Below are 20,969 nucleotides of genomic sequence, written 5' to 3'. Positions count from 1 at the left end.
GTGTGTGTGTGTGCAGGTGTATCCGCAAATGTAAAGCTGAAATGGAATGTGATGTCAATTCCGCTACCCCTGGCTTTTTGGTGAATTGGCATTCATGAAGAAGCATTATTCGTAACATGCATTGGGCTTGCGGTATACAGGTTGCTGCTTAGAAATATTTACATACTAATGGACTTTCAAATCCCTCTGAAAATTTGTAACCCATTTAGAGTGTCATGACTCATTAATTACTGAGTTATTGAGAAAGGCGGATTCTGCTGCAGTATATTTAAAGTTAAACATCACAGAGTTGTCTTATATTGATAATGTTTCATCAGTACTCTTTAACATACCTGAGGTTACTGACAGATGAATATCTGTCCAGCTTTTCAAAAATGGTAGGTAGCGATACTATATATAGATCATGTCAGAAATAACTTACAGATGATGGCCACCTCAGCCTTGCAAGCATGTGCAAACTCACCATAACCTCTTGGTTCAATATCGGTGCTTTACAATGACTTTAGCATTTGTGGAACACACCTGTTACTTGTCTCCCACAGTTAGTGGACCTTAACATCTACCATGTCACTTACTAAAGTTCTTTGGTGTCATTCGGACCTGCTAAGTGCATATAAGCAGAGTACAAATCTTCCCTTCAACTGATTAGGACTTGTTAATTTCAACTCAAACCATAACATTATTCCTTAGCTGGGTTTGAGTCTTCAATAACTTGAATAAACACTTACCTGTATGCCTTCCAGGATGAGATCTGCATACAATGGATGGACTAGGGTCTTTTCAAATACTACTCACCCCCACTACACAGAATTGTGTTTTTTGTCAGTATCCCTGGGGATCAGTGAGACATCTTATGATATGGTAATTTCTTCTGAATGCTCTCACGCCTTCTTAAAGCATAATCTTTCCCTTAGCAAGCATTTTGGGAGTGAATAAGACTTTTCCAGGCATTGGAGGAAAGAATAAATTCACAAACATTTTCAAATTCATGCAATCTGTCCTACATGCAGTTTCATCTGTACAGCCCAGTGATAACTATTAATTAATGCTGTTTAAATCGGGACCAACTGGTTCACCTTTATTGTTGCATTTACAGTCTTCACTGTTCACCTGATATTTCCACATTAACTTAAGAGTTACCATTAAGGAATCGGATAAAAGAATCAGTAGCCTGAAACCAATCTTATATCTAGCGTGGGGGGCATTATTGTCTATCACAAACTCCCTCTTTCTAACTCCTCAGCGTTGTTCTTTGCCCTTTTCTAGACACCCACTTCAGATCCATACCCTTAGAACGCTATAAGTAATGTCAGTAGTTGTAATTGTTTTTAGTCTTGAAGAATTGATCAAAAATTTACAGCAGTGAAACATGTTAATCTACTTGAAATTAGTGAACGTTATGACCTTGGTTGTTTTTAGATGAATGCAAGCAAGGGACACGTAAGAAAGTAAATGTACCTTGTCACTGTGGTTGTTAATTGTATGCTGTGGTACTACACAAGACACACATTTATGTTTACTACCACATGGTGGATTGATACTATGGGGCAGATTTAAGTGTTCCTAGCGCGACCTTAGTGCCACCATAGTGTCATTTTGTTTATGATAAAACAGCTCTAAATTGGCATGGTCCCAGCGCCGTATTTACAAAGTGGCACAATGCATGCATTAGGCTCCTTTGTAAACCCTTGCCCCACATTACGCCTTCACCAGGCATAATGTATGCAAGGGGGGCATTCCCCTGTTAGGGTCGGCCAGAAAAATGGGGCAAGGAAATCTAAGAGGTTTTAACACCTGCTCAGAGTAGACGTTAAAAGGTGGCTTCTTTTATTTAATTGGCCCCTATGTACTCTGCAGCAGTATTGCCAACATTTTAGTGCTACTCCTGCTGAGTACATCAATAGCATCATAAAAAATTACGCTATTGCCCCTTACCCTGCACCGTGGTGCACCGTATTTCAAATACGGTGCACACATGGTGGTGGTAGGGGGCGCTAAGGGGTACAAGGAAAGCGGCACTGCACTAGGTGCAGCACCACTTTTCCTAAATCTGCCCCAATATCTTCTGAGTAGGTGACAGATGGGGGTGCACATAAAAGCATAAGGCACCACAATAGCAGTTCCCCTTATAATAGGGGCAGCTTTGAAGAGCTTGCAGTTAGTAGGACCCATTTCCGAGGTAGGATCTCCTTATTCTTACTTTCATACAAGAATGCAACGATTATTAAAAACTTTGATGGTGAATTGGTTTAACACTTGATATGTGCATCATGAGGTGTTGTTTTACATACTCACAAACATGCATTTGTTACATGCTGTATGTTTTATCATTGGGAGGTGATGTAAATAGGGTAAGAAATCATCCCAGAAAACCACTACAGGTTGTTTTATATTTTATCTTTCCTTTGGCTTTCTTTCTGTTTGGCTGTAAAGTTCCTGGAAGAGTGGGGGATTGGTTCTGTGGTCCCTCACACTCTAACTATTAAATAATAGAGCACCTTCCCAGTCTTCCTCTGTAACCCTAACTCTTAGGGACTACCCAACTCACTCCTCTTTCAGTCAAAGCAACCCAATACTCTATCACAAACTTGCAGCCATTTGCTGCCCTGGCTGACCCTACAATGTTTCCTGAGGCAAAGCGCTGATGTCCCTAATAACTGCACAAAGTACAAGCCCAGTGAAAATGTACTTAACAATCAGCAATCTGATTAACAATCATATACTAAAGCAAAACTAGGCGTTGTCCAGCTTACACACAATTCCAACTCTGCAAAGCAATTCCGAAATACAGAAATCCTGTCTGTACACCTGGTAGGTGCAACACTGTTCTGAGAGGTCTTAGATGTGGTTCTTAACATACAGCTGTAATCATGATGCTGTGATTTAAGCATTCTGATGTTGTTCAAAGGGTGAGATGATCGGGTTGGTGAACTGCATTGTTCAAGCTATCCTATATTAGAAGAGCTGGTTGTAATATCTGTGGCGGCAGCTTAATATACCAGAGCGTGAGAGAGCTGCATTAGATGGGAATTAAAGCAGTTCCATATGCACCCCTTAAAGCATTGTGGTTAGACTGGAGAGCTGGCTCAGCTTCAGTACTTTTGGGTAACTAGCTGGAGATATACATTCATGTTCCTTTTTCATGAGTGATGAAATAACCACATTTTAATAGCCCTCCAGAATAAGAAATAGGCAAGTAAGCGAATGCCTCCAAGCATTCTTTAACCCTCATTGTACTGTCTATCATGTGGAGTGGAGTGTGCTGTTGGTGTACGTATGCATCGTACTGCTTGATTTCATGGCGTCATGAATTGCATTACATGCTGAAAAGTCTTGCCTTAAGAAAAGAAACTGTGCATGTGCATCACAACATTAATGCTGATTTCTTAATGCAAAACAGAGCAGATATGGAGGCACAGATTTCAAATTCTGCCATTCCCACGCAAAGCAATTTGTAAATGTCTTCTGTTTCACTAGGCCATGATGTTTTCATGCTCAGCATAGTATCCCACAGAAGCATTCTCCGTGTAGAAATGCTAATATTTCCCAGACCTCCTTGTTACATTATTTTCCTTTTCATTCGCCCTGTAGGGACTTTCTGTCTTCATTTGGTTGCAAGGATTTTGGATACGCATCAAACCTCAGCATCCCGGATTAATGTAACCTGGTGCGACTCATCACGGATCCTGAGGGCTGCATGATAGAAGAGCCCCAAGAGAATTTAGTAGCAAGATGCAAAAATAGTAAATCATGGGTAATTTATGCAATAGTGGTGGTAGACGAGAGAGGAGTGTAAAGGGTTGAGTGAGGATAAAGAGAAAATCTAGTGACGATGTAGGAGTTTTAAGTAGAGGATGAGAAAGAGAACTCCCACGGGTATAAAGTGTGCAGCAAAAATGAAGGTATGTTCTGGGAATCTGCCAGAGAGACCAAGGGGGAGAGAGGCCTCAGTCTTCATGTAAACACTAAGGGCCTAATTCTAACCTTGGCGGACGGCGGAGGCCGTCCGCCAAGGTTCCGCCGCCAAATGACCGCACCGCGGTCACAAGACCGCGGCGGCCATTCTAACACTGGGCCGGAGGAAATGCCCCTGCAACGAGGACGCCGGCTCAGAATTGAGCCGGCGTAGTTGCAGGGGTGCGACGGGTGCAGTTTGCACCCGTCGCGTATTTCAGTGTCTGCATGGCAGACACTGAAATACTTTGCGGGGCCCTCTTACGGGGCCCTCTTACGGGGGCCCCTGCGGCACCCCCTACCGCCATCCTGTTGGATGGCGGTAGGGGGTGTCAGAATCCCCATGGCTGCGGAGCGCGCTCCGCAGCCATGGAGGATTCCCCCGAGCAGCGGAAAGTCGGCGGGAGACCGCCGACTTTCCGCTTCTGACTGCGGCTGAACCGCCGCGGTCAGAATGCTCGTGGGAGCACCGCCAGCCTGTTGGCGGTGCTCCCCGCCAGGGTCAGAATGACCCCCTAAATGAGCTCCCATTCAACCTGACTTGCATAACAAAAAACTATGGTGTAAAGTGAAGCATTCCTACAACAAACAAAGGTAAATAGTGGCTGATCAAAGTGAAGGGGAGAAGGCAAAAATGCCAAAGTCTGACTGTGGCACATCAGGGGGTCTCAGGGTACATCATCTGATGCAGCAGTGAGTAAAGGCCAGCCAAAGGCTTCTTCTTTCGCGTTTGACCTTCAGTCAAAGTTGATGGTTAAGGAAGAAATATTAAGGTAACCAGTTATATGATATACAGATATCCTGTCACAGTTTTGGTGACGTTTTCTCTGTAGAAAAGGAACTGTATGTGGAAATGGGGTTTACAACATCGAAAGGTATCTGAGGGAAATTATTGGGGTGAGGTTTTTACCAAAAATCCCTTATAATTCCAACCCCAGAACTAGCAACAACTTGCACAAAAATCTGCATTTACCACTTCACTTAGAATCGAGGCCGGAGTCTTCAATTTGGAGCAAAAACAAGATTAGCAAAGTGGAAAGTTGCATTTGAGCAGGCTTCCATAAGTCCAGAAATTCTAAGTGGGTTCCCGTGACAAACCATGAAATTCTAAAGTCAAAAGCTACAACCAATAGATTGTACTTTTTTGTAGATGAGATGTGAGGTGAGGTCACAGAATGATCCTCAGTGTTCTTTTTTTGTTGATTTTAATGAGTTTCCGCCGTTCCACTGGGTGATGCTGATTAATTTTATCTGACATAGGCTCTATAAACCTGGCCTGCACTTACAGGCATTATGCTGAATAACTTTTGTGGACTCTGATGTTCTCCCAGCAGGTGAAGGCACTTTCTGGGACTTTCTCGATCTGTGAGCATGCTGATTTCTTGGATGGGTGCCACAGAACCAATTGTTTTATAATGGATGTTTGCAGAAAGTAATTAGATTTTTTTTGTGGTAAAGTTACCGCTCCATGATTGTCAAAGTCCACAAACTGTACTAACTAGATGGTATTTTTCAAATCTTGAGGACAGTTTCTAAAGTCTCCTATTCACTTGGGTCTGTCTGTGCGAAATAAATACAAACCAGGAAACTTGTTAGAAGACACTTCACAACTTTTAATAGGGTAGGCACTGAGAATTTTGAGAATGTATCAGGCACTATTGGGAAATTGTATTTGCCAGAAAATTCAGTGTTGGAAGGGAGGCTCTAGTGGCAGATTGCAGGGACCAGAGCAGACCAAATACTACAGTGGGACTTAGAGTCTATCTGTAGGCTAACTGATGTAACCCTGATAGCAAGTGTTAATCCAGCAGGCATACCAGCAGAAGCCAGAACAGCTCTCTTAGTTCTTCTTTCATCAGGGAAGGAGGAATATACCTCTTCTTTTCTTAAGGCTTGTGCAGGGTAGCTTTAGTCCAGGATGGTAAGATGAAGGGTTAGGCCAAGATGACATTGGTGGGTACCCTTAAACCTCTCCCTGGCTATCAATGATGTCTCCTAAAACACCTTCTTACTATAAGTCTGTTTTTAATAGATTTGAATTCTCAGAGGTTTATTAGAAGTGAGATCCATGATGGGGAAAGCCTTTCTTCAAAAGGTATGACAACAAATGGTGTGAAACATATATAAGTGTATATGAGCGTACCTGTTGTTCTTGCTACTTTTGACCGGTTTACCTGGCATCTTAAATACTTCTCATGGACACCCTTCTAAACTGCACAACATCAAAGTTTGTGATATAGCCCATGTGGATGGCCTTGTTTTATTACCCCTGATACCAGTAGGTGCACAAAGACAACTATTGCAATCTCAGAAATTCACTGAAACTAAAAATCAAAATTGATATGTTAGCTGAATAATTTGCTTAAAAAAGCAGGAGTCTTATTATGTTTTCTAGGAGTAAAAGCAGTCCATAACTTAAGCCGGTAGTAACTCATAACAAGACAAAATGCAGAACAAATCAAACATTCACCCCCAGTCACACATCTGGGTTTAATCCATCAGTTTATTTGCTTGTCATGCCATTCCAGTTTGGAACCAGCAATATGCAAATCAGTCTTGACTCTGTTCCCCATGGGAACAGGCCAGCCCGAACTGCCAGACCAAATACACCCTAGACCAGAAAAAAGCATCCTGGGATTAGTTTCAGAGTATCATCCTTCATCAGCCAGGCTAGCTTGAATCTGGTGGCATAGCAAGCACGGGACCCATGTCTGGGAAAACCTTTCCCACTTAAGGTGACAAATACCAAAACAACAGACGATGGACGGAACACAGAACAAGTCAACCATTCCCCCAGTCATAGATCTAGGTTTAATCCATCAGTGTGTTTTGCTTGTCATGCCATTCCAGTTTAGACCCAGCCATATGCAAATCAGTTCCCCATGGGGAACAGGGTCAGGACTGATTTGCATATGGCTGAGTCCAAACTGGGGTAGCTCGGTGAGCACATGAACAATAGATTAAACCCAGATCTGTGACTGGAGTGAGTGTTTCAAATGTTTCAGTGCTCCGTCCATCATCCTTTTGTGTTGCTAAAGTTGCCCTAAGTGGGAAGGGTATGCCTAGATGTGCGTTCTGTGCTCACTATGCCACTGGACTCAAGCTAGCCTGGCTGATGATGGGTGATAACCTGAAACTGGTCCTAGGCTGCTTGTTCCCAGTCCAGGGAGCGGGGGTGACATGGGGAGCAAAATAACAATGGATTAAACCCAGATCTGTGCCTGGGGGTGAGTGCTTGAAAAATGTTAGCTCTCCGTCTATCATTCTTTTGTGGGAATAACATGTGGCATCAAACTAATTATAGCTGTGTATGCACATAGAGTACTAGGTGAGACTCTGACCGTGGTATCAGCTATAGTTGACATTTTACTGGCTAATTACATATAGGCATGTGCAGACTGGGGAGTTGACATACTAAAGGCCTTGATAAATAGTGATACCAGTGCATGTAATACCAAACTCCAAGAGTCACCCCTCTTTCAATATGTCGGCATAGTGATAAATGAATATCAGTTACCGCCGTGGGAACATTTACTTTCACAATATACGTTGTTATGCAAGTGTTTCATTAACAGAATAAATTAACAAGATGCCTTTGAAATTGACGAAGCGCGTAGCTCAATATATAGAAACTCCGGTTTTTTACAGGATACTTTGACAACTGTAAGATAAGCGTATTTAGACTCTTCTCTGACAACTGTAGATAAGCACTTATCTTTATGCTTTAGCTTAACATACACGTCAATAGTGCCGTTTAAAGGAGCTTGGAGCGGCTTGGCCTTAAAAAATACGGGTTCCAATTATGAGGTGAATTAAAATAAACAATTTGGTATGTTTTTATTTATGTCCTTATCTGATTGACTTAAGGAGAAAACCAACCAGGCTTCTTAGAGTCGAAGGGCAGAGTTATTTATTTGTCATGGAAACTGATTTTAATGTCTTTCGAATAGAACCATTAGCTGCATTGTAAAAGCTTCATTGGTTCTGACAAGTGTGGTGGTGATTGATTGTCTTTTTAGTTTCAGGAAATGGGGGAGCGACTTCAATGCTGTTTAATGTATTTTATTGAATTTTATTTTAATCTCGGTATGAGTGTGTATGAGTTGTTTTTTATTGTAAATGACTTAATCTATACGATTAAACTATTTAACTACCTTACTTCTCTACAGTATGATGTAAACAAAAGCTCGCTAGACCTGACTTCTGGTCCGGGAGATTTCACTGGCCAGACCTTCCACAGCATGTCTACCACTTCTACATAAAATAAATTCTATGCTTTCAAAAAAACAAATAACAGAGAGACCCACAGCACAGCTAGTGGAGACACTACTCGAGCAAACCAGTGAACACCGGAGAGGTGTGAGCTTCAATTACCATTGTCCCTTCTTCTCCACACAGAGGCTGGGGACATTCTCATGCTTATATCCCTGCTGTGGACAGAGTCCTATCCAATCCAGCAATCTAGATGGTTGTCAAAAAATATCTTAGATTTTCTTTCATTTAATTGAAACTCCAATTGTCACCTTTCTGAATAAGCCCTACCTATTGTTTTATGTTTGAATGAAAATATAAAGCTTTAAACTCTACTGATTTAAATGAAATAATCCAATTCTGTTTTCACATTCTGGCGTATCATTCACCAGTCTACGAAACACTCACATTTTAGCCCGCTACATACCATCAAACAAAGGCAACAGACTAACAGGAATACTAGTGAAGGAGATGCTTCATCTGAGCCATGTACAGCCCATAGCTATGAGGACGACAAAAAACACATTAACCAGTCATAGCCTGAGAATTCCCGAAAGATTGTTGGTGTATGTCAAGAAGAATTGATACAATTTCCAGCTTCACAGCACATGTGTGTATATATGACTTGAAAGGTGTCATTACACACGTATTTTCATTTTTATAGCATTAGCTAATAATATTGCACACCTCATAGACACAGCCTGCTGGTTTGTAAAATGTCAGGTCAGGCCCATAACAAAATGGGCCGCTCTGAATGAGAAGAAACTGGCAATTTAAAATGAGTATACAGAGCCCCAGGCCTGTGCATCAGAAAGCATGGGCCTGCATCAACCCAAACAATCTTCACAGAGTGTCTAAAAGGAAATGGTATGAATGGACATCAAATAGAGGGGTATATATTAGTGGATCTCACCGGATCATAGTGAAGGGGCGGGCCAACTGCAGGGTATAAACTGACGGGATTACAGCAGGAGAGCAAAATATTCAACTCAGCTCTGCAAGTGTCATGTTTGTTTACTGCCTATGATATCATTAACGTCCAAAACTGTGTGATCAAATGTGTTTGTAGCAAGGCCAATCAAGGCATAAATTCTTGGTTTATCCACTCACAGAAGAGCGCTAAGCAAATTGCCCTCAGGCCAAGCACTGAGTCGGTTCGCTTCAACTCAGTGCCACCTCTTAATCATATAGGCAATAATCAGTGACGAGTTCTTCCCAAAAGAGGATCTACACCGAGGGGTTTCACGAACTTGACTGCCGATTTTTGTAGATTAATAGGACATTTATATAGCCGCTCTGAATCTGAACATGAACAGCATAGGCATGATAAGTCCGAGTTGTAAATATGGACTACATATTCATACACTGTTACAGCATGGGGTACTAAGTACAGTGATAAGCACCAGGGGCCAGATTTATCAACGCTTGCATTGCCCTTGCATCACGCAAGGTGATGCAAGGGCACCACAAGCCCATAAATCAGATATACTGTGTCATGCTGAGCCACCTTATGTGGCACTGCCTGGCATACTAAATCTAAAATAATGCAAGGCAGCGCAAGTTGCCACTATTTTATGTTACTCTGCCCTGGGAAGGCATTCCATGGGCACAGCGTGTTTTTTTTCCATGCGCCTCCCCATGGATTCTGGCACATTCCCAGATTTATCAAGACTAGTAAACCTGGGAATGCGTCAAAATCCTACACCTTCCCGGGTGAAGAGTAACAACGAGAAATGTGTTTTTTTCTTCATGTTTTCTCCTCTTTCTAAGTGTGCTGCATTGAGCAGCACGTGGAAAAAGGAATAGGCCTCCGAGGTTTATTTTGTTCCTTTACTGCACAAAAACAATCCTGCCTGTAATGCTGCACCTGCATTGGTGCTTGCAGCCATTAGTGCACCAGCTTAGAAAGACAGTAGGAATGCCCAATATATTGGTAGATATTCCTGCCCTCTCCATTCGAAGCAGTGGCGCAAGTTGCCTTACAACGTTGCGGTGCATCAAATGTTAGTAAATATCCAGCAGATTCACACTGTGAGCATTGAGATACCTAGCACAATAAATCCTACTCATATTATTTATGTCAATGAGACTGGTCCCACTCCAACAAGATCGAGAAACACAGGTGATTTTAGAGACCGTTAAAATATTTGACACATTATTTTACTACTTATCTGATAAGTGAGCCTTAAGACCAAGCTAACACTGGAATGTTGGACAGAGCTTCTGCATTAGTCAATAGAGTTTCATCTCGTGAATAAATCTTATTTGACTATTTTAAAGTACCTAATATTTACCAATTGAAAATATATGCTTCTTTCTGAAAGGCAGCCTTCTGGAGCAGGCACTGTAGTTTGCATCTTTATTGCTACAGTGTACATTATAACTCAGCCTCCCACTGTTCAAATTGCCACATTTAGAGGCCTCAAGGGGAGGGTGCATTATGAGGGAAGTGCAATTAACAGATTTTAATGTTTGACCAGATAAAGGAAATAACGCTATAAGCATCTTTCACCCCAATCCCTGAAATCCAAAGCAGTCAGACCAGTGGAGTAACAAATCTTTAGGGGGGGGGGCTGTAAAGTACAAGGATGGCTCCCCCCCAAACTCACTCAGGAGCTCTCAGGCCAAGGTACTAAACCGAGGTGGGGCCCTGGAGCTCGCCCCCCCTGCTCTTGGGGGCTGCGGCAGCCTTTGTTACGCCACTGAGCCAGACAAATCGTCCAACTGTCTATTTCTTCTCCCTGTCACGGTTTAAAATTCTCACAGAGTTTGCACATAGATTACCAATATGTAGCTAGTGCAAGAGTTCTAAGGATGGTACTTAGTTGAATTTTAGGCATTGTGCTTTTATTCAGGATTTTTGTGATTTAGCATCTGGCAAATATGCAAAAGAGTATTTTGTAGTCAGTATGGAAAGCCAATGATTAATTTTAGCTGGTGGGTGCAGGTGGGATCCAACGGCCCAGATTTTTTTGGAACAGATACATTATTTTTCCTCAACAGACTTTGATCCAGAGCAAGAGAAAGAAAAACACAAAAAGGCACGGAAAGTACAAGAGAAAGACAGGAATACAGTGACAAAGAAGCAAAGCAGGTGTGAAAAGAACTTTAAAGTGTGAGAGAAAGGGACAGAAAGTGACTGGTGGAGGATGAAAGAGGCATAATTTGGAATCAAGACTATGCAGCCTTATTATTCCAGACCTCTGAGATTTAATAGTGCGTCCAAGGGCTAATGAGCAAAACTTTGGGCTCCAGCTCTTTTTCTTTTACAAATTAAGCACAGAGAAAAGTAACTGGTGAAAATCATGATTGCATCTAATATTCATTATATTTATATTTTGTTCAGTTATAGTGTCTTTTGTGTGATCCCGTATGTGTTACCTAACTTGTGGTATAGAGTAAATCACTGTGACCCTGGGTACCTGACAGAGATCCAGGGCCCTAACGATCCTCCTAAAAGCTTATCAGCAAGCAGTATATAATGAGGAGAGCCAAAGTGTGTGAGCTGCCCAATATATGGACTACTTTTTAATACTTTATCCGCTTCTAGGTGTGGTTTCTATGCTACATGTTACCGGAAAGAAGCACTTTCTGGATTGTCCGAAAAACTATATACAAAGAATAAGAATTTTCTTTTCTCATTTGACGAGACCTTTTCCATTGCAGCTGCCGTTGAAAGTCTCCCTGGAACTAAACGTCCTGCGTTGCCTATTGTCTCCAAAAAATCAGAGGCCTTTCCGGGTAACACCGTTTTTGCCACCATTGCTTTTTCCATCATTCTTTGCCTCTTAAGATGGCTGCTACTTCTCTGCATACTGTGCTTAGCAGCGCTTACATCTGCATTTTACGCCAGACCCTACTTTCCCCTACAGACTACTGCTACTCTTCTTGTCCTGCTCAGCTCATGCACACGAGAGGACTAGATATTTACAAATGTCAGATTGGGTAGTGCTGTGCAGACAAACCCTTCCATACTCAATTACTGAATGCAGTTGTGTATAGTGTGGACTGGACCAGATGGGTTTCAGACACCTTTATGTGAGGAACAATAATATTTTTTTAAACTCAGTCGCTTCATTATAGGACAGTCTGTAGCACAGACGTGTTGGCCCTATCACAGTAAGTGAACACGGGGAGCGCTAAGTTAGGAGATAGTCTTTGCCACTGTTTTGAGCTGAATGGTGTCTTGATTAGTTGAAGAGCTGGTGCAGTGCTTTTTTACCACCTTAGACGGTGGTAAATTGTTGCTTGTTACAGAGAATTTAAAGGCATGTGCTGGTTTTCGTTGGAAATGTAGCAGCATTGTTGACATGTCTAACGTAAACAATAGAACATAACACCATAACACAAAAAAGCACCATAACAACACAATTAAAACATGATAGGTCAAATCACAACAAAACAGTCACGGAACAAAAACTTAATTCAACACACAAACTCACATTGCAATAAAATACACAGCACAAAAACAAGAGAACATACCACCACAATAAAATGCCACAAAACAAACAAATACACACATTCTTGTCAACAGTTACCAACTCCGGATTTTTTTTTCTCATAAATACAGTGGTAAAACGTGTTTAGACCAAGCACTGCCACAGATGACATCAAATAGCACCAGTTTAAAATGCTTGTGGCCAGACCCTTCATTCCATTTAAAGCAGAGCTTAAATGAGCAGTATATTAAGTGTGTTATAGTACAGTTGCAGCCAATTTTGTTTTTTCCAGTTTTATTTCAGTTCTGGGGAACCAGGAAGGGAGGATCATGCCTAATGTGACTGCCAAATGGTCGCGCTAGATAGATTACAAGGTCTCTGAAAAGAATCATACTCTTCTCCATAGTGTGAAACCCGGTATTTGCATTGTAATGCATTGGTAGTGCCTCGGGACTATTATTTGAAGAGAAAAAGTTAGCTCTTGGCATCTGCAAACATATCAGGCGCATAGCGTCAAACATAATACACCGTCGTAACCTCAGATATTCTTAATCACAGACAAGGGAAATTAAATAGCAATTTGATAGCATCTAGAACTCATTCAATGCTTTGCATATTTATGCTGTTTAACGAGGGGCTGAGTGCCTTTGCTTGTATACCGGCAGATCACATAAGCTTGTCTGTCTTCCCTCTGCGCACGTTCAAGCGCTATCTTAAGCTTTGGCTCTGAGAAAGCACGTTTTAGTTGGATGTTGAGGACAGAGAACAATCCTAGGTGTCTTGCTAGGACGTGCATGCCTGGAGAATGGTATTGTTGTCTCTCTGGTACCTCTGGCTCAAAGCATGCCAACATGATGGCTCCATCTGCAGCTTGGCGCCATGAAGCATACCCATGCCGAAAAGAAAGAACTAACCATTGCTTCTGTTACAGTGTACAGTGAAAGTCAGACGGAACGTTCTGAATATGCTCCATCTCCTGGATTGTCACTGAGCACACCTGGTAAATACATCAGGCATCCCAATATTCTTCTTTCAGATGCTTGAATTGCTCAAAGGGTATTTTATATCAGTCCTGTCAAAGGTCCTGTGTTTGTGTGACTAACACGATTGGTAACTATTGCCACGTTGCAAATTGCCCAGAAATATCAACTCTTTTATGGATTGTTTTAATGCTAAGTTAAAAATGTTTGCAGCCAAATTAGTGGACTACGTTTTTGGATATATGAATGGTGAGAAACAATTAGATGTGTGTTTGTGTGTGTATGTGTGTTTGTGTGTGTATGTGTGTTTGTGTGTGTGTGGGGGTGTGGGGGTGTGTGGGCGCACGCTGTTTCCCAGGAATTATTTCTTGTACTGAAATTCGTGAAATTTGAGATTTGCTTGATTCTAGAAGTACCTAATTTAAACCCTGAATCCATTCAGAAGATAGAAAATTGGTCATCATATATTGAAAACTAATTTTTAGCTGTGCAGGGGTTGTTATTTGGCCGTTTTTATTTTTCTAATTTGTTGACTTCAGGGAACTGCACTCAAAATCAGCAGGGAATACATTTTTTAATGAGTTTTGGCGCAATGAAACAATAAGGTCACCAAAATATAATAAATGTGGATTACATCGCAATTTAGTTTGCAGAAATTTATAGATTTGAATTTGTGCCTACTTACGAATGTGTACATTTGAGGTTTACAAATTTCAACTCCCCTTAATGTGACGACCCAGTAAATTGATGTCAGCTGTGTTTTAAATCACAGCTAAGCAAATTTTCACAAGATTGAGAGCTCATTTCACAAAAAGTCATGCATTTACAGCCATAATCTTGTGGCTGTGTTTGACTTCTGGGAATTCCCAGAGATATTTCAAGCATACAACTAGAAAGCTAGCTACATAAATGTACTGGATATAGGCCAGGGCTGATATCGAAGAATGTTCCAAAGACTTGAGCTTTTGTCACCAAAATGCTCCAGGACTGAGACTCTTGATTTTTGTAATGGAAAGAGAAAAGAAAATGGCAGGTAGGAGATTGTCTTGGATTAATTTTCTAAAATCATAATATAACTGAAGGGCATAGGTCCTTATGATGAAAATGCCTTGTGGTCCACAGGATTCCATGCTGCAAATATCAGGATGTATTAACAGCGTTCGGCTCTTCAGGATATCAGCAATCAGATTATCTTCCGTGCTATTGACAAGACCCTCCCTCATCTCCCCGTTTGCTGACTGTGGGTTACACATGTTTGAATATTATCTGCTCATAGAAGTCTATGAAGTAGTGCCTTTAACCATTAAGATTTGGTAGACTGACCCTGGTCATTAAAGAGTGGCTTTCAATCATGTTTCTGTGCTTAGTGAATTTATTAGTGATTTGTACTGTTGAAATTATCCAATTGAATTAGGACTCTGACTGAAGAGCGTCACATCCCTGTCTCATCACAGTAACCTTTCTACTGAAACCCCTCCTTCCCTCCTGAAACACAATATGCCACTCTTAACACTCCTCATCCACCCCCTCAGGGTGCTTGCAAGATCCCATTGCATCGTTATAACTCAGTACTCATCCAGAGCTACATTTAATGTAGTTAAGTATGCACTGTAAAAATGCTATATATTTGTATAAATGCACTGTCGTTGGTGTAGAGTTGGCCCATGCTACTGAGGCCTTTTATCTGTTTCTTTGTTGGAGGTCATGTCCTAATAGTTCTTTATGGGCATTGTATCAGAATATCGAGTTTTAAATATTGTGTTCCAAAAATATTGTAGCAAGAATATTGACCACCAAAATATCATCAAGGTTTGTATTCATAAGTAAGTACAGAATTGTATATATATATATATATATATATATATATATATATATACATATAGTGTTAAGGTACACAAATGTTAAGTTGACACTTTAATTTCTGCACATACCCATATATACGTAACGTACAGATATTTTGATAGTACAAACTATTGGGCCCGGCAGGCCCTATGGTCAACATAAAAAAGAAGAGCAAACCCTTTTCGTATGTGTAAAGTTATTTCTACTAAACTAACCATAAACAACAATCAATTTATCAAATCCAGTAATAATCAGTGAGGTGCCACAATTTCTGTGATACAATTGTTTGAGATGCACAATACAAGTATCATGGAGTTTATTCAGCTCAGTCACAGGTCAATAATTACTAAAGTCCTAAGGATGATCCCTCATGTATATGGGATCGAAACGCCATTGAGAGCAATCCATCACTCTCTAAGCAATATATAAGTGGTCAGGAATATTTGTAATTCTATTTAATGTATAGAGGCCTTTGAGTTTTTAGATGAATGATCCCTGGCAAACTCTTGGATATCATAATTCTGTGATAATTGAATTTACTAGATTTCCATTCAAAACTAATGTATGAAGCATCTGATTTCCCTGCTCTGGCCCCACATCGAAAGTTAGGTGTTTGGAATAGTTTTAGTGCTTCTGTAGCCTGGGGTTCCGGGCAATTCAATTTTAGCTTTTAATAGGCAAGGGGGAGATGTATTTGAATTAGATAGAAGTGCATAAATTAATTTTCACAAGCTACTAAGAGCAAGCGAGAGAAAGGCATAAAAGTGAGAATGGAGCAGCACTCCAGTAAGTCAATAGTACTATGCTGTCTTAAAACCCACTGATACTGATACTGCCAATAGAAGCCACTGAAGGTAGTTTCTTTCTTTCTTTCTTTCTTTCTTTCTTTCTTTCTTTCTTTCTTTCTTTCTTTCTTTCTCTTTCTTCACAATCCAGACAACAATAACTTAATAACATTGTCTAGAAACTGAACACACAACGCTAAATAATATAGCAAGTGAAAGACAGACCAGGGGAATCAAAACATAGAAATACCCATCAACGACTCAAAGTTTTAGGATTTTAAAAACTGAAATTAGAGGTGAGGTCCTATGATGTCATTTTGTTACCTAATCGTCTCATTGAGAACGGCAATCAGGGGTAACACTCAACATGTAAAGGTTTGGAGTAACACCAGAAGAGTGCCCACAAGGTGCGGAAGACTACTTATTGTTAGTGGCACAGGTGAGTCGGATATGACTGAAGGATGTTGTGATAAGAAATAGCAAACACAACATATGGGAAGAGCATGTGCAACCAAGTCTCAATTCTAGACAACCTGTCTGCAGCTTGCAGGGTCACAAATATGAATTCTCAATGAAAGGCAAGCACAGAGTGTAAGTTAGAGGGGTCTAAAGACTCAACATCGAGATAATCTAAAGTAAATTTAGGGGTTTATTTACAATAATTTTGTACAGGGCAGCACCGCAAGGCTTCTTGCTGCACTGCCCTGTGTCAAAAGAAAAGAGCAGGAATGCGCTGTACCTGTGAGATACAGTGCATTCCTGTCCTCTTTCCCTGCACTGGTGCACAATTGGTTGTCATGCACCTATGCAGGCACTCTTGCACCATGGTACAAGAGAGTCTGTGTTGTGGGAATTATTATATTTGTGCAGGAAGGGGCACCTTCCTGCACACAAACAATCAATAGAGGCATTTCTCTGCTCCTATGTGAGCTGTAGAATGCAGCACACATAGAAAAAGGAAAAAAAAAGAGAGTAAATAAAGTTATTTCTCCTCGTTTCGTCTCCCCTGGGGGGGAGTAGGCTTTTGACACATGTCCAGCTTTAGAAAACCTTGTAAATCAGTGAATGCATCAAAGTCCATGGGTGTTCAAAGTCCAAAGTCCACTGCAACGCCCATAGAACGCCTCTTTGATGTAGAGTAAGGCAACTCAGCTACTTGCACTGCATTGCCTTACTGCATATTTACAAGGCCATGAAAAGCCAATGTAAAGTGGCTTTGAATGGCCATGCGGGTATGGGTCTGCATCCAGGGCCGTTGGTGCGTCACAAAAGGTGATGCACCAGTGGTGCAAGCCGCCTGTAAATATGCCCCTTAGTCTTTGATCGGCAACAGGAATGGCAGCGGATCTTGGAAAACGTGTGCCATTTATCAGCAGCCTAGAAATAGTCGAACTAACCACTGGTCACAAAGTGGGCGATCTTTGAAGCTGATAGCCTTCTGAAAAAGTGCATTCACTGAAAAGTAATTAGATATCTTGGGTTTTGCTACTACAAGCAGTGTATGTCTCTCACAACTGAACTTGTAAGGATACCACCCAAATGTTTTTTTTTTCTTGAGGAGTATGTGATTTGTATTATTAGACCATAAACAATAAAATAATCGCTCTTTGTCCTGATACTCCATCCAGTCACACTGTCCGGGGCATTTAAATCTGGTTGAAAGGGGGGAGGGGGAGGATTTTATATGCCCTCTTCCACATTAGGGCCATTTACAACTCGTTGCAAACTGCACACACACACATTTTGAACTAGTTTAACTGTCAGCTTTCCCTAGATGGTAACATTATTGGGTGAGGGTTTACAATGTGACCTGTAAGGAAAGGATTGGGCGTCATGCATGAGGTCCAGATGGGTGGTCTAATTGTGTTAGGGTCAACTTGTTGCTGAACTTTGACATGAAGTTAAGTAGGTGGCACAAAACTTGTTGATACATAACATATTTCTCTTGTCCTGCTTAAGTGAGTGTCAGGTGTTTAAGAACAGCCAGATGCTTACAGCTCTTTTGAATGCAAGGTACTTTTGAAGGATCTTTACTCTTTCTCTAAGAGAGATCCCGATGTTGACCGACTATACAGAGCAGGGTCGGATTGGGAAGCCAGGCAGTCGGGCATTGGCCAATGAGTCAGTGCCTCAGAGTCAGCTGTGGGCCGATTTTAGGTCCTCTGTGAAACATCCCACAGAGACCTACTGCCTCCCTCGGACACTGCCAGACCACTATAATGTGTCAACAGTATTATGGGCACTCCCCTGCCATGCTGTCAAACTGAGGCTTTGCGAAAGGGGGAGCATGTATTGTTCTGTCCATTAGGGAATTCTCACTTCGGCCGTTCCCTCACTGGGCCATCAATTTCAAGCTATGGTGGGCGTCAGTGGGAATACGTAGGGGCCTTGAGGGGGAATTCTTACTTAAGCCTCCCTGGAGTAGCATCAGCAGCCCAGTGTTTTACTTGACTCCCTCCCCTACCAGGTCATACCCTGAGGCTATTGTGAGCTGGGGAGGGGGTGAGTAACAGAAGTGGCAATGCCTGCGGCCAAGTGTTGTCTTTTAGGCCTTGATGCAGGAGTGTTTGCTAAGGCCTCGCTGTGAGGTAACCTGTCCCAGTGAAAATAAACTTGGGATGTAGTAGTTATGGTCTCAGAGCTGCTGACATTCGAACTGGGGAAGTACGTTCGAGTTCTACCATTAGTTCAACATCCAGTGACTCTGAGCAAATCACTTAGGGCCTGATTACAACTTTGGAGGAGGGTGTTAATCCGTCCCAAATGTGACGGATATACCACCCGCTGTATTACGAGTCCATTATATCCTATGGAACTCGTAATACGGTGGGCAGGATATCCGTTACATTTGGGACGGATTAACACCCTCCTCCAAAGTTGTAATCAGGCCCTTATTCTCCTTACCTAAAATAAAAATGAATGTGATCTTGCACAATGTAGCTGGCGCTCATGGTAATTGCTCCAATGCCTTTTGGATGAGTTCTCGCTATATAAAACTATATAGCGAGAATATATAAAGATTTTGGAATGTGAGCCACTTTTTGGGGGGTGCATAGGCCTAATTGTGATCCCAATCCGACCCTGGTACAAAGAATGATGTATTGTTAATGCAAGACGTTCTAAATCTTTAAACGATGTGGAGCAGGGCCATTTGGGATGTAATGAGCCATATTTTGAAGTAGGTGCAAAGTTTGAGGTGTAAGATTAGTCCAGAGCCATGAATGGTCGGTTAGGGGATACATACAATAAGATGCATTTTGCCACAGAAATCCAGCAGAGAACATGAAGGATGGAGTGATTTAGCTGCAGATATCAGGTGTATACGTTTTCTGGTGACTTCATTGTGAATTGCTGGAGCCCACCGTAAGGAAAAAGAGTGGCCCGATGTACAAACTGTTAGCATAGTCTAGGTGGAACTGGACCATGCTTAGGCTGCTTGCCCGCTATTTGGAAAAATAAAATATAGCAAGTTGCAGCTCAGGCTTGCGTGATGTAGAAGAAAGATTTGGTTACTTGATTTAGCTGTGGAGTGATGGAGAGGTCTGAGCCCATGATTACTTTCAAGTTCCTCACTTCAGTTGACATGGTCATCTGGGTGGCAAGTCTTTGGTCTAAAGTGCAGTGACATCACACTTGTCTGTGCCAGATTCACATTTGAGGTACTCGATTTTACATGAGTTTAATATGAGGTGGCTTTAGCGCACGCAAAAGCCCACTGCTCTAAAGCATTGTCATAGAAAACAGGAGTCATTTTCTGAGGAGACTTTATTATAATTTGGGTATCAGCATCACAGTTTTAGGATTTGATAAAAGCGAATAGAGAACTAAGATGTGCATTGAAGTGGGCAAATATTACTGTGGAACCTTAAAGAATGCCATCAGCAGTCATGAAAGGTGCAGATGTGAAAAGAGGAAGGATAATTAAGTGTAATCTTTTTGAGAGGTAGGATAAAATACAATCCTGGCAGTCTAGACTAGTGCAAGATTGCCAGTGTAGCGCATCTTATGGGGTGATGATGAATGGATCTAATTCCTTCAAGTTAAAAGGGAGTTTATTCCCTGACTAAGGTAATTCAGTCCATCAGAGGTTAGTAAAATTAATACCATTTTCAATGAGTAGTAACTACTCTGCCTAAAGCACTTAGACATCACATTATGACGTATTATGTAAACACACGAGTTGGGTCAAAGGAAAAAGAGAGATACCGTAGGAGACAGGTGACAACATTATTAGTGGTTGCCCTGAGGTCATCCCAGGTGATAATCAAAGTGTGGTTTGTGCCTCTGATTTAGGATGATCCTATATGCTGGGGCAGAGAGTGGGTTATTTTCTCAAAAAAATATAGATACCAGTCGACCATGCTGAAATTAATCTTGTATCAGCAGTCATTCAAATCTTGCTAAAAAATAGCCGTCTGTGCCCTCTGCCACACAGAAATAAGTGGGCAGAAGTGCCATCTTTAAAGCTGAAAATGATAAGTTAAAAATTAAAAACAAAAGTTTGAATTGTTGGAAGACAGTGCCTTTTATGGTTGTAGCGCTGCCAGGCATATGCAAATTCATGAAGTCCTACACGTAGGGAATCGTTTATAATCACAACTGTACGATTATGTGAAGCCGGAGGAGGAGACACTTGTTTAATGTGAGATAAGCAAACTACAAAACCTCTGCGCCGAATCTTTCAACACGCATTCTGCTTCCCTTTACATAATTTGCTA

General features: G+C 41.4%; 1 protein-coding gene across 16 annotated transcripts in view; it reads left to right on the top strand.

Moving 5' to 3' along the window:
* ABI3BP (ABI family member 3 binding protein) overlaps window positions 1-20,969 on the top strand; it is a 2,083,720-nt gene that overhangs the window by 1,022,122 nt on the left and 1,040,629 nt on the right. For 14 of the 16 annotated variants that reach the window (XM_069204834.1, XM_069204837.1, XM_069204832.1 and 11 more), the window contains exons 9-10: window positions 11,872-11,946; window positions 13,576-13,644. The exons of the other annotated variants lie outside the window; for them this stretch is intronic. In XM_069204834.1, the coding sequence (XP_069060935.1) occupies window positions 11,872-11,946; window positions 13,576-13,644 (144 nt within the window). The remainder of the gene's footprint in view (window positions 1-11,871; window positions 11,947-13,575; window positions 13,645-20,969) is intronic. 16 annotated transcript variants of the gene reach the window in all.

This window comes from Pleurodeles waltl, chromosome 8 (assembly GCF_031143425.1).
Source record: "Pleurodeles waltl isolate 20211129_DDA chromosome 8, aPleWal1.hap1.20221129, whole genome shotgun sequence".
Taxonomy (NCBI): domain Eukaryota; kingdom Metazoa; phylum Chordata; class Amphibia; order Caudata; family Salamandridae; genus Pleurodeles; species Pleurodeles waltl.
The sequence above is the reverse complement of the archived record's forward strand: the minus strand, read 5'-3'. Positions and strand labels throughout refer to the sequence as shown.